General features: G+C 34.8%; 1 protein-coding gene across 2 annotated transcripts in view; it reads left to right on the top strand.

Annotated features, from left to right (window-relative positions):
- Positions 1-27,413, top strand: part of CENPC (centromere protein C) — a 78,168-nt gene that overhangs the window by 31,055 nt on the left and 19,700 nt on the right. For both annotated transcript variants that reach the window (XM_072940815.1, XM_006217843.4), the window contains exons 9-17: positions 1,981-2,172; positions 8,421-8,712; positions 14,025-14,168; positions 15,335-15,417; positions 16,545-16,604; positions 20,293-20,397; positions 21,181-21,309; positions 21,915-22,010; positions 23,646-23,800. In XM_072940815.1, the coding sequence (XP_072796916.1) occupies positions 1,981-2,172; positions 8,421-8,712; positions 14,025-14,168; positions 15,335-15,417; positions 16,545-16,604; positions 20,293-20,397; positions 21,181-21,309; positions 21,915-22,010; positions 23,646-23,800 (1,256 nt within the window). The remainder of the gene's footprint in view (positions 1-1,980; positions 2,173-8,420; positions 8,713-14,024; positions 14,169-15,334; positions 15,418-16,544; positions 16,605-20,292; positions 20,398-21,180; positions 21,310-21,914; positions 22,011-23,645; positions 23,801-27,413) is intronic.

The following is a 27,413-nucleotide window of genomic DNA, read 5'->3' as shown; positions in this document are numbered from 1 at the left end:
CTGACTGTAGTGCTGGGGGTTTTGGAGCTAGTGTTGGCCTGCTGGTGGGCAAGGCTGTGACCTGGGGGGTCAGGGGTGGTCCTGGGGCTGGTGTTGATTTGCTGGTAGTCAGGGCTGGTTTCTGTTATTGGTGGCTGTGGGGTCCAGGGTATCCTGGAGCTTGTGTTGTTCCACTGTCTGGCAGAGCTGGTTCCTTGTGTTTCTGGCTGTGGGGTCCCAGGATTCCTGGAGCTGGTGTCAGCCTGATGGTGGGCAGGGCTGAGTCCCAGTGGCTGACTGTGGGGTCCAAGAGATCCAGGGGCTAGTGCTGGCCCACTGGTGAGTGGGGCTGTGTCCCCACTAGGCTAGCTTCTTGTCCTGGGGCATCCCAGGACTGGTGCCAACCAGCTAGTGAGAGGAGCCGAGAACTGGCACTAAAAAGCTAGAGGGAGGATTCCGAAATCGTGCTTGCCATCACCAGTGTCCTTCTGGAAGAACAACTCCCCAAAATGGCTGCAACTGGCGTCTGTGTCCCCAGGGTAAGCTCCAGTTGCCTCCTGCCTCTGTGGGAGGCCCTCCAAGATCAGCACGTGGGTATGACCCAGGCTCCCTTCAAGTTACTGCATCTGCTCTGGGTCTTGGAGCATCTGCTCTGGGTCTTGGAGCATTTGAGATTTTGCCGTTTTAATTACAATGCCTTTGCCTATTAAGAGTGGAGTCTCTATTTCCTATAGCCCTCTGATTCTCCTGAAAGTAAGCCCGCTGGCCTTCAAAGCCAAACGTTCTGGGGACTTGCCTTCCTGGTGGAGAAAACTCAGACTGGGGAGCCCAGTGTTGGGCTTGGACCCCTAGTTCTCTGGGGAGAATTATACAATTGTAATTATCCCTCTATTTGTGAGTTGCCCAGCCTGGGTCTTGACTATCCCTCACTTCTGCCCCTCCTACCTGTCTTGTGGTTCCTTCTTGATATCTTTAGTTGTAGAAGGTCTTTTCGGCTAGTCTTTACATCATTCTTATCAATAGTTGCTTTGTAAAGAGTTATAATTTTAGTGTGCCTGTGGGAGGAAGTGAGCTCAGGGTCTTCCTTCTCTGCCATCTTGGCCATTCCCCCTGATCTGACATACTTTCATGCAGTTTATTTACTCTATGAAAGTTTCCTACTTGATGTGATTTTAATTCCTTGTTTGGATATCAAAGAAATCTTTGGTCAGGAACTTAAAAATTCTGGTCAAAAAAACTTTCATTATGCCTGCTAACATCTAATGTTTTAATTTTCTTTCTGAAAAAAAGAAATTTTCAATTTTTAAACTCATTTTGGTGGTTGTACCCTTTTTAGATGCAATAATTAAAGTAGTCTGTATTTCCCTGATATCCCCTTCTTCCTGGTTTTCAGTCACAAAAACAAAACTAGAATTTATCTGTTCCTTTTTAGATCTTTTCTTACCTACCTGCCTTTGTAGTAAGAGGAAATCACTCTTGATGCTAAACTTTTTCATTAGCTGTTTATTGCTTGCTACATTTGTTGTTTTCCAAATTCCATTTCCTCTTTAAATTCTGTTCAAAGAAACAGTCTCTTTCCTTCATATGGGAAAGATCTCTTTATTGAAAACTTACTTAAGGCTTCTCTTCTATAAATTAGATTGACAAAAATCATGAATTATTTCACAGCAGAAAAGCAGTAGTTACCTTTTTTTTTTTCAACACAGGTCATTGGTAAGTAGTGGAAGGGCCCATATATTTCATTTTACCTTTTCAGAGTATACTGCTTTTTTTTTTGACTCGAGAGTATATGCTAGCTATGAAGCAATGGGAAAAGTTTGCATTTAACTGATAGAAAGTTGTAGATCTTACTGAGAAGATGTGACTTTAAAAAAAGATAGAGATGAAAACAGGATAAATTTAAGAAGTTCCTATAATCAAGTGTTTTTTAACTGTTGTGGTTTTCTGAGTATTCTTTGGTTCAGTAGACTTCGAATTATTTTATGATTTTCTTTGTTTTAGGAAACAAGAAAGGTAACACCAGTGTTCCTCATACAGAGGATCAGAAAAAAGATAAGGAATGCAAAAAGAAGTGTTTTTCAAGTGGGTCCAAGAAGAACAAAATTGCACCTGAAGAAGTTACTTCAACTGTCACAAGAAGTCGAAGAATTTCCAGGCGTCCATCTAATTGGTGGGTGGTAAAATCAGAGCAGAGTAAGTATTTTTATTTAAATTATGTTTATTTATAACAGGCTGTATGTTTGATTTATACCCTTATTCTCTAAGAAAAATCTAATGAGGAAAAAATTAAATTGGGTCATCAATAGAAATAACTAATTAATTATAAAGATATTCATGAGGTTGGATCATATACAGTATTCTAGATAGAGGGATACAGCTGTAGAAAAACAAAACCAAAAGTGAAAACCCCCTGCTCTCATAGGCTTATATTCTACTGGAGGAAGACCAACAATATAGATATATAATTCACCTGGTGATGGGTCATTAAAAAAATAAAGCAGCTAAGAATTAGAGATGGGAAGTAAATGGCAGGGGTAGGAGTAGATAGGAGAATGGAGCAGAAGACTGTTTTTATAAGAGGTAGCAATGAGAGTTGATTAGGATCTTTTAGAGCACGTATATGAATAAAGTGAAGGAGGGAGCCATATAAATAATTTGGTGTGGAGCATTCCATACCAAGGGAACAGTATTTGTAAAAGTACTGATGGACCATGCTTGGCGTGTTTGAGGAACGTCAAGATCAATATGGCTGAAGAAGAGAGCAAGCCTGGGAGATGAAGTCAGAGAAGCAGGCTGTGATAAACAGTTTAGATGAAGTATATTGGAAAGCTACTAGAGGATTTTAAGCAATAAAAGTGACCTAATTGACTCATCTTTTAGAAGGATTATTTTCACTGCAATGTAGGGAGAGAAGTAGGGCTGGACAAAAATGGGAACATGAAGAATAGTTGGGAGATGGTTGGAGGGAAGAGAATGGAAATGGTTGGATTCAGGATTTTTTTGAAGGTAACTCACAGGAAGTACTGATTAATTAGAGTGAGAGCTGGAGTCTAGGATGATTCAGAGTTTTTTTGCTAAACTAGAAGAATGGATATACTGTTTGCTGAGATGAGTAAAGGTATGAGAGTAGCAGATTTGGGAAGGATATCAAGCTTTCTGGCTGTGATATGTTAATTAGATATCAAAATAGATATATTGAGGAGATAGCTTGATAAATGAGTCTATAAAGTTGAGGTGACATATCTGGGAGGACATAATTAGGGATTTATCAATATACAGATGATATTTAAAATTTTGGGACTGCTTAAAAATCACCTAGTAGTAGACTGTACCTAGAGAAGAAGGAAAGCCAAGAATTGAGTCCTGGAAGACTCCAGTGTTAAGAGTAGGAAGGAGAAAGGGAGGTCCATCAGAAGAGACTGAAAAGGAGAGTTAGTGAAACAAAAGGAAAATGAGGAGAACTAAGCATTACGGAAGTGAAGTAATAAAAGCATTTTAAGGAGTGGAAGATAAACTATTTTAAATACTGCTCATGGCCTCAATTAGATGAGAGCTAAGAATTGACAGTATGGTTTTTGGCGACATGGAGGTTGTTGGTCCCCTTGATAAAAATGCTTTCTGTGGAATGATGAGATCAAAAGCCTGACTGGAATGGGTTCAAGAGGGTGTAGTAAGTGAGATAAGAGAGAGAGTAAGATAAAGGGGCATGGCAGATACGGGGTTGAGGGAAGGTCTCCCTCTCCTTTTTAATATACAAGATGCTACATCAGTTTATCTGCTCGTTAAAATGACCTTATAGAAAGGTAGAGGATAAATACAGGATCACAGTCCTTGTGTAGGCAAGGAGAGGGATGTGATCTAGTGCATAGTAAACGGGTTAGCCCTAGATAAGAGCAAGGACATCATGTCATGTAAAAGAGGAAAGACAGAGTGCACGGTGACACTTGGAAGTAGACAGATAGAGTTGATGGTGGGACGATGAATGTTGAGGGGCGGAGATATTGGATAGTATCTTCCAAATTGAGAAGGAACTTTGAGACTGAAAAATGAACCAGGCAACTCCCTAAAGTGCAATTATGAAGTTTATTTTGGGTAACTTATATACAGGCAGAATCAGATGGACGATGATCCAGAGGCACTCATGGCTCACTGTGTGCAGCCAGAAGGGGTACTGGGGAATTTATAGGGACCAAAGCTAAAAATAACATCTGACTACTAGGGAGAAGCATGTCGGCACTGGCAGGAACCAGGGTTTTTTTTCTCCCCTCCACGAGTCTCATAACCATTAACCATCTGTGTCAACAGAAGTTGTTCTTCCAATTTTCATGTAAGGTGAAGGCAGGGATAAAAGTTGATAGGTAACTTATCTGGCTTGGGCTCATTCCTTGTGAGTAGGCTAAATCTCAGTCACATAGAAAGGGGACGGGTAGGGCTGCGGGGACCAAGATGGAGCTGACAAAATGAAGTCAGTGTGGCTCAGCCACACAATGAAAATGTACTCTTCTGACCATTTTTGTTTTCTCAGTGAAATAGTAAGAAGGGTCATCAGGTCAAAGTGAAGTGAGAAAGGTGATGACAGAAGTTTGAAGTTACCTTATAGCAAAAAGATATAAACCAAAATCAGCAGAGAAAGACTGCATGGGCAAAGTGTGAAGGAAATCATGTGTAAGCTTCCAAGAGCCCTCTCTCAGCAGATTCATACGGGAGGCACTTAGTTCCTCTAGCTGTGAGTTTTGACAAATGTGTAAAATGTTGTCTATCAGGGAAGCTCATTAGAAGTTTCGTGCCCAAGATTTTTATTGGGGATGATCATCTAGGCACCCTCTGCCTAGCAAGTACTGAAATTCCAGACTCCCTGAAGAAAAGCAAGTATTTGTCATACTTGAAGAAAAGCAAGTATTTGTCATACGAGAACTTTTAATATGTACCCTCTGATGTACAAGCAGTTAGGCACACTAAACCACACTTAGCAGTTAGGAAACGATAGGAACCCTCCTAAAATTCAAGTTCCTACATGCTAGCCAAGGGCTAACTTTACAAGCAGGCCTTTCAGTGGGTAACATTCTTAGGCCTGCTGTGCCAAGTCTTTTCTGTATAATATGAAATATTTATTATTTAGGAAGTATTTTTAAAGGAGATGATAATGGAAAGATTGGTATGTGGTAAGATAGTATTTAGATCAGCAAGTGAGCGACTAGTGTATATATGGGACTGCATCTGTGAGGCATTGTTGCTATGAATTATCAAATCGTAGTCCAGTAAGAAATATTTATTCTGTTGCAGCTCTTGGATTTTATTATTTATTTATTTATTTATTCATTCACTTATTTAAACTTTTTTTTTATTGAGTTAATGTCATTTTACAATGTTGTGTCAAATTCCAGTGTAGAGCACGATTATTCAGTTATACATGAACATACATACCTTCATTGTCACATTCTCTTTCGCTGTGAGCCACTACAAGATCCTGTATATATTTCCCTGTGCTACACAGTACAAGCTTGTTTATCTATTCTACATTTTGAAATCCCAGTTTGTCCCTTCCCACCCCCACAGCTCTTGGATTTTAGAGTTAAATCTGAGTTCAAATTATGATTCCTCCACTTTGAGTAGGTGCTTACTCTGTAAAATGTGATTACCAATACTTCTACCTCATTAAGTTGTTGTAAGGATTAAATGGCATATTTTTAGTATTAAAATATTAACTACTACTGTTACTGCTACTTATCTTTTTGCCTCAGGTTGCTGGAAACTGTACTGTGGTAAATGAATGTGTAAATATATGAATAAATAAAAATCTTACAGAGCTTCTATATGCATGCTAGAACTCCAAAACTTACCAGAGAAGATCTGAAAAATATATTAGTCCTGAAACATGTTGGGTTTCTGATCAAATAGGGAGTCACACAAGTGGAGGAATGCTTATAGATCACCTGGTCCAAACTCCTTCATCTGATGGAAGAAGTCTGAAGCCCAGAAAAGCAACCTGAGTTCCCCCTAAGGTCATAGACCTTTATGCTAGAATTAGAAAACAATAGAACCTAGATTTCTTGATTCTTGATCTTTGTGATCCTGATGCTTTTTTATTTACGTCGAGAACTGAATGCTCACTGTGAGGCAGGAATGGTTTTAGGCTGGGCCAGGACAAGATGAGGCAAGTGAATAACCTAGAATGGGAAGTTTAAGGAGGCACTTGGTCTTAGGGTTGTGTGAGTGACTCAGAGTAAATACCTTAAATTTTCCACCCTAGTTAGAATTCATATTTTTTCATTATGAGAACTTTTAATATGTACCCTCTGATGTAGAGGAAAGGAAACTCTCCTACATTGTTGGTGGGGATGTAATTTGGTGTAGCCACTGGGGAAAACAGTATGGAGATTCCTTAAAAAACTAAAAATAAAGTTACCATATGATCCAGCAGTCCCACTCCTGGGCATATAAAGAAGTTGTGGTATAAAGAGGTTGTAGTATAGTACATATAATGGAGTACTATTCAGCAATAAAAAGAATGAAATAATGCCATTTGCAGCAATATGGATGGACCTAGAGATTATAATACTAAGTGAAGTAGGACAGACAGGGAAAGACAAATATATGTTATCACTTATATGTGGAATCTAAAAAATAATATAAATGAGTCTATTTACAAAACAGAAATGTTCTCACAGATGTAGAAAATAAACATGGCTACCAAAAGGGAAAGAGAGGTGGGGAAGTATAAATTAGGAGTATGGGATTTGTAAATACTAACTACTACACATCAAGTAGATAAACAGCAAGGTCCTGTGTATAGCACAGCTAACTATAGTCAATAGCTTGTAATACCCTATTATGAAAAGAATATGAAAAAGTATATCTGTAAACTCAATCATTATGCTGTACGCTAGAAACTAATACAACATTGTAAATCAACTATGCTTCAATAAAAAGGGATATAGTCTCTGATAATAATTTTGCACTGTACATCATATTACTGTGTTTTACCCCTTAAACTTGTACAGTGTTACATGTGAGTTATATATCAGTAAAACTGAGAAAATAATTTTTTTCCAAGCTAGGCTACTCTTGCTTCACCACGGTCCTGCCGCTGGTGTTAGGCACTGGGAATATAAAGATAGGTAAAAACACCAATCTTGGTCTTAAGAAATTGTCAGTCTGCTGGAAGAGAGCGATGAGTAAAACAATCAGATGTATAATAAACATTATAAAGGAATTGAGAGAGAGCTACTCAATTTAGCCTTGGGAATTAGAGAAAGCTTCCTGAACGATGAATTAAGAGTAACCTAAGTGATTGGATGTGGTGAGGAAAAGGATGGAATATTTCAAGCAGAAGTACCATGTGCAGAGATCTGTAGCTGAGGGCTTGACCTTTTAAAAATTGTTTCATCAGAATTATCTGGGAGAATTGTTAAAACACAAATTATAGGACCCTACTCAGAATTTTGATTTAGTAAGTCTGAGGTAAGGCCTGAGAAGTTTCATTTCCAACAAATTCACAGGTGTTGCTGATTTGCTGCTCTAGGGACTACTGGACTACCTTTTAAGACCAGTGCTTTAGAGAAATGCAGATAATTCAGTACTCCTGCCTCTTTTTGGTTTGTTTGTTTGGAGGAGAGTGTTGAGAGTTGTGGTTAACATAATAAGCACTTCAGATGTAGTAATAAATTAGTATCGAAAATATTTAGACTTAATCCTTAAGCTATAGGTAATCACTAAAAGATTCTAACCAGGGTTGTAATGATCCAACTTCTGTTTTCCAAGGATGATTCTTGAAACACTGTGAAGGGATGGATTGAAAAATGGCAAGGCTGGAGAAAGGAGATTAGTTAAGAGGCTGTTTTAATGATCCAGATAAGAAATGATTTGAAAGACCCCGCTAATGACAGACAGCAGAGCTTAAAAGAAGAGGATTTGAGAGACATTAAAAGAAAGTAGAATTTAGGAATTGCTTATGAATAGGGTCAGGATTTTTGGATGACTCAGATTTCTAATTTAGGCATCTGGGTAAATAGTTGTTTCACTGATAAAAATAAAATCAGAGGGGCAGATTTGGGGGAGAGTAGTAGGTGAATATTATAGTTATCAGCATGTACATAGTAATTAAAGTTATGGGTAGATAGGTCTCTCAGAGAGAGTACATGGAGTGAGAAGATGAAGCTAGGACGTTGCGGAAATACCAGGATCTTAAGGATGGCTAGAAGAGTAGTGGGCAGAACTGGAGAGGGTGGTTCTAGAAGCTTGTGTTTAATCTAAAAGGTTTGGTACATGTATCTATAAATGGAAGCGATGCGTAGTTTATGAATTAAATTTGAAAACAAATGTTGCCTATGATATTGGGGTATGTGTTTATATGTTAAAATATAAATAATGTTGGTATTTTAGTGAGCCAGATAATCTGGCCAAATACTATACTAACTTCAGGTTATCATTTGATCCTTTAGGTCCTTTTTATAGCAATTCTTCAATAAGAAATGAATTGTCAGTGTATCACAACAGTAGACGAAAACCTGCTGAAGAAGTAAACCAATCATCTAAGAATATTGGGAAAAAAACTGTCCCATTGAAAACGCAGAAGAGAGCTGCTAAAGGCAGCTCACGAGCACAGAAAGTTTTAAATGTTAAAGATTCTGGAGGAGTTATTGACCATGATGGAATTTCCAGTTGTCCCCAGAATGAGTCATTGGAAGGTGATGAGGCAGACTTGGCTAAGAAGAAAAACCTTGATCCTTCTGGGTAATGTCTGTTATGTGTGCAATATAGTTGTTTTTGTTTGGCATTTTAATAATAGTTTGTCTATGTTTTATTTACTCATTTATAGAGCAGCAAAATTAGCATAAAGGAGTCTGCATTCTGACAGACCTCGTGGTAAATCCATACTCTGCCATTAGCTAGCTAATGATACCTCAGGCAAAATACTTCTCTGAATATATTCCTCATCTTAAAATGGGGAATAATATATAGCACATGGGATGTGAGTGATTAATAAGGTAAGTATTATTGTCACCTAACAATTGCTTCCTTATTTTAAATTGTGGTAAAAACACATTACATAAAATTTATTTTCTGAATCATTTTAAATGTATAGTTTGAGTTGCTTTCTTTTAGGTGAAGTTAATATTACTTCAGTAATCAGGAATACATCTTATTTCTTTTCTTCATAAGATGATAATAGTTAACATCTTTTAGTGGTTATTATATATCAAGTATTTGCTAGGTGTTTTCAGTGAATTCTCATGAGTCCTAACAACCTAGTGAGGTATTATTCTTAATGTGTTTTTACTCTTTGATATAAATGTTCACTCATTCATTCACTCAAAAAATACTTAATACATATTATGTGTGAGAAACTGCAAGGTGCTAGGGATGTATTGATATAAATGTTAGTGTTCTAAAATATATTAGTGTATGTCATTATGGTGCAGACTATCTAAACAGTATTGAATAGAACATTTCCCCCAACTGATATATAATGCCCTCTCTGTCTTATATCACGTTTCCATATTTACATCAGCCTGTTCCTTATATCATTTAATTTTCATGAAAAATCTTGAGAGGTGAATAGGACAGGTATTAGTTCCAGTTTTATGAAGAAGAAGGTACATATAGGTTAAATAAAGTGTGTCATTGGATACCTAGGTCTTCTGACTACTAATCCAGTTGTTTTTACTGGAATGTATTAACAAAATAGATCTCTCTTTTATTAAACAAAGCAGATAAGCCTTAGCTATGAGTTGAAAGAAATACTAAGGCAAGGGGAAGGGTATAGCTCAGTGGTAGAATGCATGCCTAGCATGCATGAGGTCCTAGATTCAATCCCTAGTACCTCCATTAAAAAAATAAATAAGTGAATAAACCTAATTACCCCCCCGCCCCCGCCAAAAACCCCAACCAAACCAAAAAAAAAAGGAAAGAGAAAAATATTAAGGCAAAAAAAAAAAAAAAGTCGAGTTTTTATGTTGAGTTTGAGTTTGAGCTTGTATCCCTAAAACAAACCTTGTTTTATGCACAGTGAGAAGGAGTTAGTCTAGTTAGAAATATCTGAAGTTGATAGTTGATTCAGTATCTGCTTAAGAAATCCTGTTTGGTATCTGGATTCATAGAAAGAAGAATCTTTCAGACATTTGTTTAGTTAAGCTGTATAGTCATTAAATACTTACTATGTGTAGAAAATCAAATATGTAATTATTTTGGTATTCTATCTGTCATAAAGTGGAAAGATAAACTTACTTAGTGACTCTTGTGGAAACCTCAAAGATAATTTAGATATAAAAGGCATGTTAGCAGTTTTATTGTTCTGTATTTAGGAAAGGAAAAAAAAGAGAAAACATTATTACATTATAATATGAGTATGTGTCTGCTTTGTCTAAGGAATCTTCCTGATTAGAAATATTATGTGAACTTCTCCTTTATATGAGTAACAGATATTAAAACTTTTAACTTGTTTTAAAGTGCTATTTTTTGCTTATAACCTAGTAACCATGGTCATTAATTAAACTACAAGCTAACATCCTTCTTCCCCTCTTAAAGCCTTTAGAAAAAGAAAAATCTTAAAGAGCTAGTGCATTTAAAGTATAAGAAGCAATTTCTTTGAGTTTCTCTCATTTAAAATTTTTATAAGCATTCTAATTTTTGTATTATTTCTCTAAGCCATTTGGAGTAGAAGCTCACTACATTAGATTTTTTAACAACTTAATTGAGGTATAATTCACATGCAGGTCACTCATGAAATGTGTTCAGTTGTATTCATAGAGAAGTGCAAACCATCAAAACAGTTAATTTTAGAACATTTTCATCACCAGTATCCTTCAGTGATCATCTCCCTGTCCCTCTCCCCAACAACCCTAAGCGACTGCTAACCTAATTTATGTCTCTATAGATTTCTCTTCTCTGAACTTTCATGTGAATGAAATCATATAGAATCAAGTTTTTTTGTATTGGTTTCTTTCATTTTGTGTATTTTGTGTTTTACATGTGTTGTACCATGTATCAGTACTTCATTCCTTTTTATGACTGAGTACTATTTTGTTTTGTTACACCAAATTTTGTTTATTCATTTATCCATTGGTGGACATTTGAGTTGCTTCTACCGTTTGGCTATTACAGAGTAATGCTGATATAAACATTTGTGTACAAGTGGAATTGCCAAGTCGTGTAATAACTCTTCCTTTAATCTTTTGAGGAACTGCAAGACTGTTTTCCAAAGCATTTGCACCATTTTACATTCCTACCAGCAGTGTATGAGGCTTCCAGTGTCTTCACATCCTTGTCAACATTTGTTATTACCTGCCTTTGATTCTAGCCATTCTAGTTGGTAGGAAATGGTATTTCATTGCGATTTTCATTTTCATTTCCATGAGGACTAATGATGACAAGCATCTTTTGTGTGCTTATTGGCCATTTACATATCTTTACAGATTTTTTCAGGTCCTTTGCCTAATTTTAAATTGGGTTGTCTTTTTTATTGAATTCTAAGAGGTATTTATGTATTCTAGATACAACTCTCTTTTCAGATAAATGATTTGCAAATATTCTGTCTCATTCTTTGGGTTGTCTCACTTTCTTGATTGTGTCCTTTGAAGCACAAAAGTTTTTAATTTTCATAAAGTCTCATTTATCTATTTTGTCTGTTGTTGCTTGTACTTTTGGTGTCATATCTAAGAACCCTTTTCTCAATTCAAATTTAAAAATATTTACTCCTGCTTTTTTCCTAAGTTTTAGCTTTTTTATAGTTTTAGCTCTTAAATTTAAGTCTTTGATCCATTTTGAGTTATTTTTTGTATATCCTGTGAAGGGTCCAACTTCATTCTTTTGGATTGTGACTATCCAGTTGTCCCATAACTATAGAAAAGACATTTATTGCCCCCATTAAATGGGCTTAGCGCCATTTTTTAAAATCAGCTGACCATAGATGTATAGGTTTATTTCTGGATTCTCAATTTTATTCTGTTGTCTATATACCAGTTGTTTTTTCTAGTACCACACTGTCATGATTACCATTGCTTTGAGGTAAGTTTGAAATCAGAAAGTGTGACTTTTCTTTTTCAGGGATATTTTGGCTATTCTGGGTCCCATGCAATTCCGTATAAATTCTAGATTCAGTATATCAATTTCTACAAAGATGTCATTTGGGATTCTGATAGAGATTGTGTTGAATCTATCAATCTGAGGAATATTGTCATCTTAACAATGTCCATTGAGCCATGAAAATGGGATGTTTTTCCTGTTATTTAGATCTTCTTTAATTTTTTTCCAACAGTGTTTTGAGAGTTTAAATTTTACCATTTCTTTTTGTTTGTTTGTTTTTAAATGGAGTTACTGGGAATTGAACCCAGGACCTCTCCTAATTAAGCATGTGCTCTGCCCCTGAGCTGTTACTCTCCATTACACTTCTGTTAAATTTATTCCTAAGTATTCCTTTTGATGCTATTGTGAATGAATTCTTTTTAAGTTTCATTTTTGAATTGTCCATTGCAAGTGTATAGAAATACAATTGATTTTTTTGTATGTCAGTCTTTATCCTGCAGCCTTGTTGAACTCATGAGTTAGTTCTGATAGCTTTTTAGTAGATTTTGTAGGACTTTGTAAGTACAAGATCATGTCATTTGTGATAGTTTTACTTCTTCCTTTCCAATCTGGATGCTTTCACTTTCTTTTTCTTGCATTATTGCCCTGGCTAAAATCTTCAGTACTATATTCAGTAGACTTCCTTGTCTTGTTCTTAATCTTTGAGGGAAAACATCCAGTCTTTCACCGTTCAATATGTTGTTAGCTGTGGGTTTTCATAGATGCCCTTTTATCAAGTTGAAGAAGTTCTTTTTTATTGCTAGTTTGTTGAGTGTTTTTATCATAAAAATACTGCATTTTGTCAAATTTGTTTTTAATCTATTGATATGACAATGTGATTTTTTTCTAATTGAGATTGTGTATTACATTAATTGATTGTTGGATATTAGGCCAAACTTGCATCTCTGGTGTAAATCTCATTCTGTCATCATGTATAATTCTGTTTGTATGTTGCTAGTAATTTGTGGAGGTGGTGTTTGTTTTTTGGGTTTTTTTGTCTGTAGTTTTCTTGTGTTTGTCTGGTTTTGATATCAGGATGATACTGACTTCACAAAATGAGTTGGGAAGTGTTCTTCTGTTTTTGGAAAAGTTTATGAAGAATTCGTATTAAGTCTTTAAATAATGGTAGAATTCAGTGGTGAACCTATCTGGGCCTGGGCTTTTCTGTTAGTTTTTTGATTACTGATTTATCCTATTGTTATAAATTTTTGAGATTGTTTATTTTTTCTTGAATCACTTTTGGTAATTTGTGTGTTTCTAGGAATTTGTCCGTTCCATCTAGGTTATCTGATTTGTTGGTGTTTAATTGTTCATAGTATTCTCTAATGACCTTTTTTATTTCTTTTGACTCTAGTTGTAGGACCTAGACAGAGACTAGAACCTCCAGAAATAAACTATCAAAGAATACTCAGAAGTTTGCATGTTCTTTTGTTCTATTGCATGCAGATTTTTTTCATGTATAATAAGAATAGGCTGGTAGACTGAATCAAGAAGCATATTAAAACAGGACTTGTAAGAGAAATGTGAGGGAGGAGAGAGAATTATGCAGTCTAGGAATAATGTGTTTACATATATTTAGGGTAAACCAGTTGGCTGTCAGCTACCAAACAGATGGGTCTAGGTCCCTCTGAAAACAATTTCAGTTGTTTGTGGATTTTCATAAACCCATGTTGGATTAACTATGTAGTATACATCATAAGCTGCTCATAGGTAATGTCTCCCAGTGCCCTCCTGTTATCGTTTCTATCTTTGTTAGGCCTGATCTGTACCATTTCTTTTATCAGAATTTTTCAAATTAGAACTCTTGGTAGGTTCTAGAAACATAATTTCCTTCCTGGACTAGTTGTAAATTTTAGGACCTGAACAAGGTTATCTGATACTTGTTATAGCCAATATTATATTGTCTACTTACCTCTGTAATGTTTCTGGGAGAAATATTTTTTGAAGAAATATGAACGATTATAAACTTTTCATTTTCATAGAGATACAGGAAGCTCAAAGGATCAAGATAGTATGGCTGCACAAAGTGTGCATCTAAAGTCTCAGATCAATGGATATACATGCAAGACACCAGCAGAGTCTAACTTGGATTCTGGAGAGCCTGGGACCTCGGTTTTGGAAGGGAGGTATGCATGTGTTCTAAGGATAATAGGATTTACTCATTGTATTTGCTACCTATTGCCATGTAACAAATTACCCCCAAAGTTTAATTTTAGTTTTGTTAATGGCTTGCAGACATTATTCCAGTTTCTGTGGGTAGAAATCTGGGAGAGACTTAGCTGGCTAGTTCAGGCTCAGGGATTCTCATGAGGTATAGTGGTCAAGATCTGTTTGGTTTGCAATCCTTTGAAAGCTTGACTGGAACTTGGAGGATCCACTTATATGGTGGCTTGCTCACGTAGCTGTTAGCTGCAGGTCACAGTTCCTTGTCTTGTGGCTCTCTCCATAGGGCTGTTTAATATGACAACTGGCTTCCACCAGCAGGTGATCCAAGAGAAAGTGTGACTATGACAGAGGTCATAGTACCTTTTAATGACCTGGTCTCTAAAGTCTTCCACTTTATTCTGTTCATTAGAAACAAGTCACTAAGTCTACACCACACTCAGGAAGAGGGGAGTTAGAATTAGTATGTACCTTTTGAAAGGAACATTACCTAAGAATTTGTGGATATATGTTTAAAGTGAGCATACTCAGTGAGCAAACCAAATTAACCTACTTTCATAATATCTGAAGTCATATAACCCTTTTTCAAAATGAAGGGATGGTAAATTATAGCAGGGTCTCAGACTTCAAAGGGATAGCTAAGATCTCTTTACTATTTAGGAACCTATGGCTATGAGGCCTGTCCTGGGGTCATAATAGGAGGAAGAGGATCTAGGACTTGAATAAGCTGAATTATCTCTGAACAGTTTCTGGACTGTATTTTAAATTACTTGTTTTTGGCTGTAGTTTAAAAAAATTAATATAAGCTGATCATTTCTAATTTTATTTCTTACGGTTTGATTTTTATCAAAGAATGTTATTTGCGTTGACTTAAATTTGTAATTCTGATCCATGAGTTAGTTTGAAAGGTTATAAAATTCAGTATTATTGTGTTTGACAAATCAATTGTGGAACTAAATTGTAGATTTTGTTTTATGCAGTGAGTATATTCTTAAAGTTCTATAACACCATTCTTGGTTTTAAAAGAAAGAAATCTTTGGCAGTTTTAGGAGAAAGTTGACCCATTAAGGTAGATTTATTAGATTTATTTATTCTAAAACACAAATCTTGTGGTTTGTTCTTTCTTAAGTGGACCTTCCAGGCTCAAGAATTATTTAACGTCTGGGAAGAATAATTTGGATGGGGATGATAATGAAGTTCAGGAAAGTTCAGGTAAGTTATGATTTATTTTCTACTGTCTAGATTTTTGTAGCATTATGCTACAAAAGTAAGGTATGCTGTTTTGTTTAAATTACCACTGGTGGCAAGTGTGTGTTGAGTACCTACTTTTAAGAGCCTTACTTTATGGTTAGAGATTTGTAAGACCTTGTACCTAGGTGAGAGAGGGAGGGAACTTAGCTTAGCTAGGCGATTCTCATTTTGGCTCTCTCATGCATTTGTAGATGGATGCAGGCCCCTGGGGTTGGGGTCATTTGAAGGAACAGCTGGGCTGGAAGTCCAAGGTGACTTCTTCACCAATATATTTGGTGCCCAGCCAGGGTGGCTGAAATAGTTGGGAGGGAGAGGGGTGGCCAAGCATCTTTTTTTTCTTCCACATAGCCTTTCCATGTGGTTGTCTGGGATTTCCTCACATCAATGTAGTCTTGGGGTAATTAATCTTCATACATGGTGGCTGTCTTTCCCTAGAGTGAAGTTCCAAGAGACCCAGGTGGAACTTGCATATCTTAGAACTTAGCCTTCAAAATCCCAGAATGTCATCTCTTCTTAATTTTGTTAGTTGAACTACTCACTAAGGCCAGCGGAGATCTAAGGAAAAGGGAATTAAACTTTGCCTCTTGATGAAGAACAACATTTGTGCACAGGAGGAGAAAGAATTGATGGCCGCTATGTTTAGATGCTGTTTACCACACTGAAATTGAGAACCCTTGACCTAATTGTCACACTGCTAAATTCAGTATAGTTGAACTGTTTTAGAACTTTAAGGATCATAGATTACATTATTAACATATTAATTATTTATTATCACACCTTGTATTTTAATCCACTGAGTGACTAATTTTGCTTCAAGTCCATAAGCAATAGAAAGCCTATTTGTTTTTTGTGACTTATAATTGTTATCTGCTTAAGTTGTATTAATTGTAGCAAAATCTAGAGACATACTATACTGTTTTTCATGAGTCTTCATTCAGCAATGAAAAGCAAAGGAGGTAAAAAAATGTACTGTCAAGTCAAATTTTATTTTAAAGTATTTATACTGATGTTGACTGAGTAACATACTTTAACTCAACATGGAATTAATTAGCAGCCATCACTCATGATATTTCTTGTAAAATTTGCAGATGATTCGAGAGTAAAAAGATCTAACTCGACACCAGAGAACAAAATGCATCACAAATTAGGTAAATTATTTTTTCTTAATATTTTCATATTATAAAACCTCTTATTTCTAACTATAGTTTAATTTTTTTCTCAAGCAGTGGGAAAATATTATTTGGATTAATTGTCAGATAAATTAAACTTTTATATTTAGTTTTCATGGATTTCATGGTAAATCATCACAGGTCACTGTGATGATGAGTTTCTTTATTGTTCATTTATAAATCCTACAGTCCTCTCATTCATTGCCCTAGGGAGCTGATCCCACCTAGGGAGCTGATCTCACCTAGGCTAAGAAGCTAGGGTGGAAAATTCTATAAAATATAACTGCTAGATAGCTGGTATCCCTGACAACTTCTTCCATTTTTATCCAATTCACTTCTAAACAAAGCAATAACTAGGATAAGTAAGTAGGCAAAGTTAGGAGCTAGGGAATCCATGGAGAGGCCCATGTGAGGATCAACTCTGTGGTTCTCAAAGAGATATTTGCCAGTCAAGGTTCATAGGGCCTCCCAAGTTTGTGGGATTGGAGTGGCTTTTTAATATTTCTCCCTATACTTGAGTCTGTGTTTCTGTGCTTATACCTGAAGAGAAGCAGTGGCAGTGAAGCTTTCTCTGATTGCTCCAACCAAAACCTCACATCTTGTTAGTTAGTATTTTGTGGGCCCATGTGAAGATAGACTGATATACTTCTCAGTGCTTAATGCTTATCTTGGAATAGAATATGACTAGAGTGAGGAGCAGGCAAAGAGAAATAAGAATGTCTGTGAGCAGGGGTTTTCAGCAACCTGAGAGGAAAATCAAGCATTATGCTTAAGAATAGTCGCAGTCTCTGGTGAGCTAGAACTTCTGTGGTAGATGGATAACACTTTTAACAATGAAAGAAATATGAGTACTTCCAGAGATTTAGTTATATCATAGAAGGCTTTTTAGTCCTAAAGCATAATTTTTCAGTTTAAAAAGTCAGTAGTTGAACAGAAAGTAAAGATAGTCACTCTTGAGAGCTAAATTAGTAACTGGTGTTGACATGAAAGAAATTTCTCATAACAGAAATACAAAAAACATGGAAACTGTGAAGAAAAAAATATGCAATGGAAATAACATGGAACCATCAGCTAAAACATACAAATTAAAGGAATTCCAGAAAGAAGAAACAAATGGAGGAATGAAAACAGTTAAAAAAAGTACTTGTTAAAACTTCCCTGGAGTAAAGATAGGCTTCATCTACAATTTGAACGAGTTTACCAAGTGCCAGTCAGAGTTAATGAAAAAGATACACCTCTAGATATAAGCTAATAAAATTTCTAAATTTCAAGGATAGAGGAAAGCTTCCAGATGGAAAAGTTACATATAAAGAAGAGAAAATGACTAGCACTGCTTATCTGTGTAACACTGAAAGAATAAAATAATATATATAGCCTACTTTTAGAAATGTATTACCATCCTATGTTATAACTAGCCAAGATATCTTTCTGATAAGTGAATTTACTTTGCAGATAATGAAATATTAAGTTTAGTATCCTCAATATAAAATATCTGTGTATGGTAATCTAACCAAGTATCATATAAATCAGAACTAAGTCCAAAGAAAGGAAACAGTGGCGAGGAATAATTCTCAATATATGTGGTTAAATTTAAATAATGTGTATTTGTTTTCTGTGTACCAAATTTAGTGGTTTAGATAACGCACATTTATTATCCCATCGTTTCCATGGTTAGGAGCCTAGACACAAATTAGCTGGGTTCTCTGTTCAAGCTTCTCATAGGCTGCAATCAGAAGTGTTAGCCTGGGCCATGGTCTTATCTGAGGCTCAAGGTCCTCTTCCAAGCTCATGTGGTTGTTAGCAGAATTCAGTTCCTTGAAACTATAGGATTGAGGTACCTGTTTTCTTGGTGGGTGTCATCCATGGGCCACTGCTCTCAACTTCTGGAGGTCACCTGCAGTTCCTTGTCACATGATTCTTTCCATAGGCCCCTTCACAATGTGGCACCTTGCTTCTTCAGAGTCAGCAGGGAATAATTTCTCTCTGCTTCTGCTAGGTAGCATCTTGTATGTATAGCCGTGATGTAGTCACAGGAGTGTTTTCCTATCACTTTTATCATATTCTGTTGAATATGTCATAGGTATCTTAGAGAAGGTGATTATACAAAGGCACGTCTCATTGCTCACACTTAAGGGCGTCTGCTACTTAATGCTAATGTGATTGGGGATTTATAAGTGCTTAGTAAGGATTTTTGCAATAATAGCTTGAAATCCAGACCATCTTAACAAAACTTGATATGGTGGAGAGGAGAGTAGAAGTGGAAGAGGTGTAATAAAAGTGTAAAAGTTTTATTTTACTAAGTGAGAAAAAGGAGAAGATAACATATCTTGGTAATGGGTATAGTTTTTAATATAATCATGGAGAAATGAGAGTTTGATTTTTGAGTGTCAGGTGTGGGAAGGTAACCAATGTTAGAGTCCAGAAGCACAGCTAAACTTTGAAAGGACCAAGGTATTTTGATCAAACCAATAAAAATGAGGGGAAAAAAGAATCACTAATGTAAAATAACCAGTAAATATAAAGTAAGATGTGAGAAATAAAAGGAAGCATATTACTTGTTACAGTAAGTATGAATGGATTGAATTCCTCTAATAGGATAGAGACTATCAGAGTTGGTTAAGCAATACAAACTGACCTATATGTTTATAGGAAACACTTCAAGTTTTAAAATAAAAGATTATTAGAGTTAGGTAGGCTAATGTAAACAAAAAGAAAATAGTAATGTAATTTTAACATTAGATGAAATGAAATTTAAGGTTAAAAGTGCTGAACAGGATAAAGGACTTGCAATAATAATAAAATTAGCAATTTATTGAGGAAGATAGAAAAATCGTAAACTATTCAGTACCATACAACCTAGCAACCAAAATGTATTAAAAAAAAAAACTAAGAAAAAGCAAGGAGATTTTAATTTAAATAATACAGTTAGACTGGGAGATTTTTTTTTAAAGGAAGTACAGGGGATTGATCCCAGGACCTTGTGTGTGCTAAGCATGTGCTCTTCCACTGAGCTGTGCCTTCCCCACCTAGATTGGGAAACTTTGATAAACCACTTTCAGAATTGGACGACCCTAGCTAATCAAAAGTAAAATCATAGGAAGCTGATTATATAGATAGCAAACTTAGTCTATAGTTCTTTGCATCGTTCAGATACTTGTGTGTACACACAAACACATGCATACATAATAACTATCCCTGATTTCTAAATTTCCTGTTGTGAACCATTTATATGGTTTTCAATTTGATTTTTGTTTCCTGATTCTGTTTAAACAGTACTACCATGAATGTTCTTGTACTTGTATCTTTGCTCATTTTTCTGAATATTTTTGCAAACTCATTTTCTAAAAATGAAGTTTCTGAGTCAAACAGTATTACAGTTGTAGGTATTGCCAATTTGTCTTCAAGCAGCTTACATTTCTACCTACAGTATATGAGAATTCAGGTGTACCTTTAAAATCATTAGCCATTGATGTTATTAAATCTTTTCCAATCTAGTAGCTTATTTTTTCATTGACATTTCTTTAATAGCACAAACATGTCTTAAATTAATTTTTCTAGTATTTTGTCTAGAAGCATTAGTCTTCTAGAAAGTAGTATCAGTCTTTTCATTGCAAAGTATCATCTAACATTTATATGTGTACATTTTTTGTCTGATGTCTTTTTACAGTATTGCCCTCCAACACACCAAATGTTCGCAGGACTGTGAGAACACGATCAAAACCTTTGGAATACTGGCGAGGAGAGCGTCTAGATTATCAAGGAAGGCCATCAGGTAAACTTTATGCTTTAATGTCTCAAAAAAAATAATGGTAATTACTGCAGTTTATTGAGGTATATTATTTGCCAAGCACTGTCTTACATATATTACCTTATTTAATCATCATCCTCCAAAAATGTGACAAGAATAGATTCAAGTCCAGATTTCTCTGATTACTAGAGATGCTGATTTTTTTTCTCTTTGGTAGCAATATGAGGTGAGTGTGTGGCTTTACAGAGGGTTATCATTTCTATACTATCTAACAAATTTCCTAATTGCATAAAATGAAGCACTAGATCAGAGTGTGAGAAGATTATAACTGGCAAAGATTGTGTATTCTCCATTATTATTCTTACTCCGTTTTCTTATATTGTTCTACAGAAATGATAGAGGGTGGGAAAGAAAGTATAGTGAGTGTCATTTTAAAGTTATTTTCTTTTTTTGATGGATATTTCTAAGTCAAAGTACTAAACCCACATGTAGATTACTATAAATAGTTCATTGCTAACCTTTGTTTTCTTTGTATTTTAAACCTCCACTGATGACTGCTGATTTCAAGCAACAGAGACCATTCCATCAGGTTTCATCAGTGCTTCTAAGAAGATTTAGGATAGTAGAGACCTAAGTAAAATTGGTTGCTATTTGTTATATTTGAATTTTTAGCTATGGAATGTAGTAGTAGTAATGTATTCTTTGGTATTTTGAAAGGAAATGTGCTATACTAATTTAAAGAGTTTTGTTTCAAGGTTTTTACTTTGCCAGGTGTGATAATTTACCCTTTTTTTGGTTAAATTTCAGGAGGATTCGTAATTGGTGGAATACTTTCCCCAGACACAGTATCATCTAAAAGGAAAGCAAAAGAAAACTTGGGAAAAGTCAACGCAGTAGATAATAGGAAAAGGATCTGTCTTGATAATGATGAAAGAAGTATGAACTTAATCCTTATTTTAAATAACAGTGCTTTGAGAAGTAGCTCTTTGCAAATTTTGAAATATACTTCTAAAAGCTTCAGGGTAATACTACTTTAGGGTGAATTCACTTTTTAATGTCTACTTTTTTCCCGCAGATTTTGAAAGTAAACTAATCTAATCTTTAAAAAAAATTGTTAATAGCGTAGTATAAAATATTTCCACATCAGTAAATTACCCTGTCAATGAAGCTTATCTTTTCCATGTTCAAACTATGGTTAAAATAGACATTTTAATGAATTCTTTCTAAAGTGAGTCTCATACTTCAGCTCTCTTAGAGAATGTGCAAAACACCATTTAACTTCTTGATGATGCAAGAGTTCAAGAGTTCTGTTACAATAGACTTACAGAAAATAAGTTTGGGATGTTTGCTTCTATATTAAATCATTGTGGCTTTTGAATTTTTGTTTATCAAAGTGGTCATTGATAAGTAAGAAGAGATCATTATGCTGCTGGCAATTTCCTTTACAACTTGTCCATAGCTATATTTCATACTAGATTTTTTTTTAATTGAAAAGAATTTTGAGTAAATAGTTTGTATTTTAGTGGTATTTCTTTTTGCAGAGAATAAACTTGTGGTAAATCTGAATATACCTCTTGGAGATCCTTTGCAGCCAACGAGGGTAAAGGACCCTGAAACAAGAGAGATTATTCTTATGGGTAAGATCAGGGATGAAATTGAGAATGCTTAATTTAACAACTAGGAAGGACAAACTGTTTGCTTGAAGACTGGCCTATCTACTTTGCCTTTTTCTCCCTGGATGTCAGAGCCAAAGTCCTGTAAAGGGTCTAATTCCAGTAAGCAGCCTGTGTGAGGACTACTCTAGGGGAATTGATGGCAGACAACCTCCAGGGGACATATAGTACCATGCATTTGTCCTCTGCCTCCCCCAGTAGGTTCTAGGCTTTCTTTGACAGGCCTGGGGGACAGTGGCTGTTTATGGAGAAGTATAGCAAGTTAACTGGCAGACACTCAGATACACCCTTACTGTGAGACCAGGCAGGGATTGTGGGAAGGATTTAGACAGCCTTTTGAACTTTGAGATGCTAGTAATGGTATCTGGGGTACAAAACCTTTGGGAGGATGACTAGCAAGGGCATGAGTCAACCTAACAAATGACAGGCTTAGTCTTAAGGTTCTCGAAGCCTCCTGCTATACTTAATAGGCATTAAACATTTTGTGTCTGGGAGACCATGGGAGATTCCAAGGGACAGACTATAGTAGGGTGTTCGGGTTAAGTAGGGAACAGTCAGCTATTTATCAACCAGGAGATATTTACACACAGGATATATTAACATGTTTTAATGACTATTATGACTGTACCAATGAGTACTGAGGACTATTTATCCAAAGTTGGAGGACAAATTGGTCAGACCAGAAAGGCAGTAATGGTATTTATACTTAAAATTTTGGCTGTGGAATATATTCTATGTAATCTCTTATGTATCAAAGTTATTTCTTTATTCAGATTATTTATTTGGCAACAGAGTTAGAAGTTCAGGGAATTTTGTTTAGTGTAGTGTTTTAACTAAAAACATTACTATACTGTATCATATTTTTAAAGTTGTGAATGTTGTCCAGAATTCATCACTTTTTATTTGTTGATTGAATCCATTTTATGTATTTTCTATATCCTGCAGTCTGTGGCATTACTAACATTTCCAAATATCCAAGGAAATAGTCAGAAGCTGATAATAGAAAAATCTATTAATTATAGATCTGGAAAGGTTTGTAAATGAAAGGGAAATTTTAAAAGTGAGTTAGTTATTTGTGAGCTATAGTTAGAACTTTGGTTACTTAGTGCTTTTTAACTGATGATACATTTGTACTTTGGCTATGTTAAACTTTTTTAAGATAAGGAATTCTTTCTTGTCTCTTAGCTGATTTTGTTTTCTATCTGAGCTGTTATATGAATAATAATAATACTACATTTTTATTATTAATAGTTAAGAATTACCTAATGCTTACTTTGTGCCAGTGTTTTAAATACTTTACACACATTAACTCATTTCATATTCACAACTCTAATGTAGATGAACTATTACTATCGCATTTTATAGAAAAGGAAATGGAGGCACTGAGAGGATAAGCAACTTGGCTAAACTAAGGTCACATAGCTTGTAAGACAGAGATAGGATCTGACTGCTGGTATTCTAGCTCCAAAATCAATGCTCTTAATCATACCTATCTTTCTAAGGCAGGTTTATATCTAGAAATAACTATATGTGTGTGTATATATACTGTATCATGGAGCAATATCATTGCTGTTACTTTTGTTAATTTTTTTCCCTTAGATCTTGTGAGGCCACGAGATACATATCAATTTTGTGTTGAACATGGTGAGTTAAAAGTATATAAAACATTGGATACACCCTTTTTTTCTACTGGAAAATTGATACTAGGACCTCATCAAGAAAAGGGAAAGCAACATGTTGGCCTTGATACATTGGTGAGTATATTTCTCCATATATTTATGTTTTGCTGTTGGTACAACTCTGATTTATTGGAATTGATGAGGCATTAAAATTGCTATTTCCTCAGAAATGATATTTTATTACTATAGTGAACAGATAATTTTCTTATTTGTTAAATCTATTTAGAGTCAGTCACCCAAAGGCTGTTTAAAAGTACTTGTTTTGTGCATAGCAGTGTAACCTTGAGATTCAGAAGTTTAAGGAATGGTCTTTACTTAACAGAATCTTAGAAATTAGGTTCACAAACAAATCATTATAATTTAAAGCTGGAGGGGATTATTGAGATTAAGTTGAAATCTCATTTCTCTGATCATGCAGTTCAGTAATAAAGAAGTTAAAAGACTTCTTCAAAGTCATATAACTAGTTTGCAGCAGATTGAGGACTTGGAGTGAGTTGCTTCAGTAAGTACTAAATAATACATTACTGTAAATAGCAGTATTACTGGATGAAGTTATAGTAAGACTCAAGATGAGTCACTCTCTCTCTCTCTGTCTCTCACTGGAGACACACATCCCTGAAACATTGTATATATATCAGACAATCTCTGCATCTTGAAATTGAAAATTAAAGATTTTAAGAATCACCAGATTTTAAGAATATTTAATATTATACCAGCATTTAAAAAATATTGTATCTAAGGTACATTTTTCAGTAAGTAACATTTTCAGTAAATAAGTATCATTTCAGGATCATGGGTTACTGGAGGACAACATTCAAAACACTTTTTTTTTTACTGACAGTTAAAGTAAGCTCAAAAAGGAGAAACAAAAAGAGCATCAGGACCCTTCAGTTTATATTAAGGCAAATCAAGGCAAGGAAAGGAAAATGTACATATGAGAGTAAAAGTGTAATTTACTATTACATCAATATAGTATATAGAATCCAGATTTAAAATATTTTAAAATATTTTTTAATCCAGTCTTAAAATGTTATAGATTTCCAGGTGTTATTAAGAGAGTAAGAATAACACATTTAACTAACTAAAGTAATAGATAATCCCTGTGTAATTATTAAGGAACAATTAATAGGGGAGGAGGGCATAGCTTAATGGTAGAGTGCATGCCTAGCACGCACGAGATCCTGGGTTCAATCCCCAGTACCTCCATTATAAATAAACAAATAAACCTAATTACCTCCCCCTCCGAAATGAAAAAAAGAAGGAAAATTAAGGAACAATTAATAATGAAGATAAGCATTATGAAATGTCATCATTGAACTAATAATAGTTACCCATTAAACTGTAATGCCTTTGTTATAAAAAAAGAATATTGAATAGTAAATGAAAGTGTTTAACCTAATATTCAAAGAAATCCATGTTAAAAATAAAGGACACTTTATAATTACTCAGTAGAAATTATTGGAAAATTGTTATACACTTTCACTTATGAATATAATTTCATAATTTTTTCCTAGGAAAATAAATGAAAAGTTAGGGAAGCTGGGGGTGGGAGGGTGGCGAGTATAGCTGAGTGGTAGAGTGCATACTTAGAATGAATGAGGTTCTGGATTCAGTCCCCAGTTCGTCCATTAAAAAGAAGAAGTTAGGGAAGCTGAATATACATAGTTATTCATTGTAACACTGACAGTAATTGCAAGCATTAGAAACTACTGAAACTGTGCTACAGGAAGAAAATGGCTATATTTATATTTTGACTTAGTAATAAATAAACCATTATATGATAATCAGTTATATAGCACTTAGATGTTCCAGGCACTGTACTAAACATTTTTATATTAATGTAAGCATATTATTTTGAAGAATAGCCATCTGGAACACCTTTAGGATAAACATTTAAGCAAACTGCAAGACAGAAAATTCTTTTTATTTTTTTCTGACTAGAATTTAAAAATGAAAATGACAGAGATGTGAAGGAACTACAGAAAATAACATGTTACTAGATGATTATATTTGATTTTTATTTCTTCTAAATATTGCCTTTAACTTCATAATGAAAATCAGAGTTAAAGTTTAAAAAAAAATAATGGAGTATTTTTACATTTTAAAAAATGAAGCACATTTTTAAATATACGCTCTTGAGAAACAAAAAGAGCAAGATGGAGAACCAGCATAGGCTATTAACTCTTTCACACTCAGTTCTAGATAATCAGTAAGAGAGAAAGTAGCACAGAAGAATTAACAAATTAACTGTGGGAGTTGGTTGTGGAGCTCTACTAGAAGACAAGAGGATATCAAGAAATGGAAAATATGAAAGTTTAGTGATACGAAGAACAGAAAAAAAAAACAAAAACAGAAGGAGTTAAAATCCAAATGACCAAAAGGTAGAAATACTTGAAAAAATATTTCCAGACAATAATTGCTCCAGAACTAAAAAACAAAGTGACAGCAACACATTAAAGGAACCAGAGTTCCTTGGAGAGATGTCTGATTTCAGGCCCGGGCTGAGCTTGAAATATTTTTATTATACGTGATGGCAAACTGTCAAAGACCATTAAGATTGGCTCGTAAGATCTCAGAATCGAACTTGAAGACACACTACCTGGACAAAGATGCGAAAACTTGAGTATCAATAAGAATAACTTCAGTGGATTGATATACATCAATTATATCTAAATCTGTGAATTTCTAAGACTACTACAAAAAGAAAAGCTTAATTCAACACTGTTAAAGAATTCTAGGCCGCCAACCCTTAACAACAAATATGGTAAATAAAGGGAAATAATTAAACACTTATTCTGCTGTTCTCATATAAACTGTACTATTAGGTAACCAAATGATAAATGAGGGGAATTTTATCCTTCTTGGTAATACTCCATTTTAACATTCCTTCTTCATTTATTAATTAGAATATTTCTGTTCCAATTAATATTTCTGTTTACAACACCTGATAAATTATTGGATCTATGATCAGTGTCTGCTAACATCTAAAAAGTGTATGACCAGATATTATGTGCCTTCAAATGGAAGTATACAACACTGTCTATGAAGTAATCTTGCCTCCCCTACCTTTTAAAGAACAACAACAATAAAAAAAAACACCTCACACACACCACCACCTGAATTTGCTATAGTCCTTAGAACTACCAATTCACAGGAAATAAAGAATACCGTAATCTTAAAAAAAAGGACACAAATGAACTACTTATTATTTATAACTTAGATGATTGATTTCTTGAAAATGTGTAAGCACATTTGACTGTCCTTTGTGATTGGATTACTGCATTCTGTTGATTCTTATTTTGTGGTTGGCTTTATTCCTTTGATAACTATGCAAGTTTAAAAAGCTAAGGCTCTAAACTGTTCTTAGAAGTAATGAACAGTACATGTATGTAAATTTAAAAATATGTGCAATATATTGTATATATGTATTTACATGCAATACATTGTATATGTGCAGTCAAATTGTATCATTTTAGCTAGTAAAACTGAAAAATGATAAAAAAAAAATAGCAGACTTTTCAAATGACATCCTGGGGTTATAATCAGCAAAATCCAGCTGTGTAAAGATTTTTAAAACAAATTTTGTTTCTTGATTTCTTTAATAAATAAACTGCAAGGAATTAAAAAGAGAGAATCAGGTGGAATGTATAGATCAGGGTTCTCAACCATGGCACTACTGATATTTTGG

The sequence above is a fragment of the Vicugna pacos genome, chromosome 2 (genome assembly GCF_048564905.1).
Source record: "Vicugna pacos chromosome 2, VicPac4, whole genome shotgun sequence".
NCBI lineage: Eukaryota > Metazoa > Chordata > Mammalia > Artiodactyla > Camelidae > Vicugna > Vicugna pacos.
The sequence above is the reverse complement of the archived record's forward strand: the minus strand, read 5'-3'. Positions and strand labels throughout refer to the sequence as shown.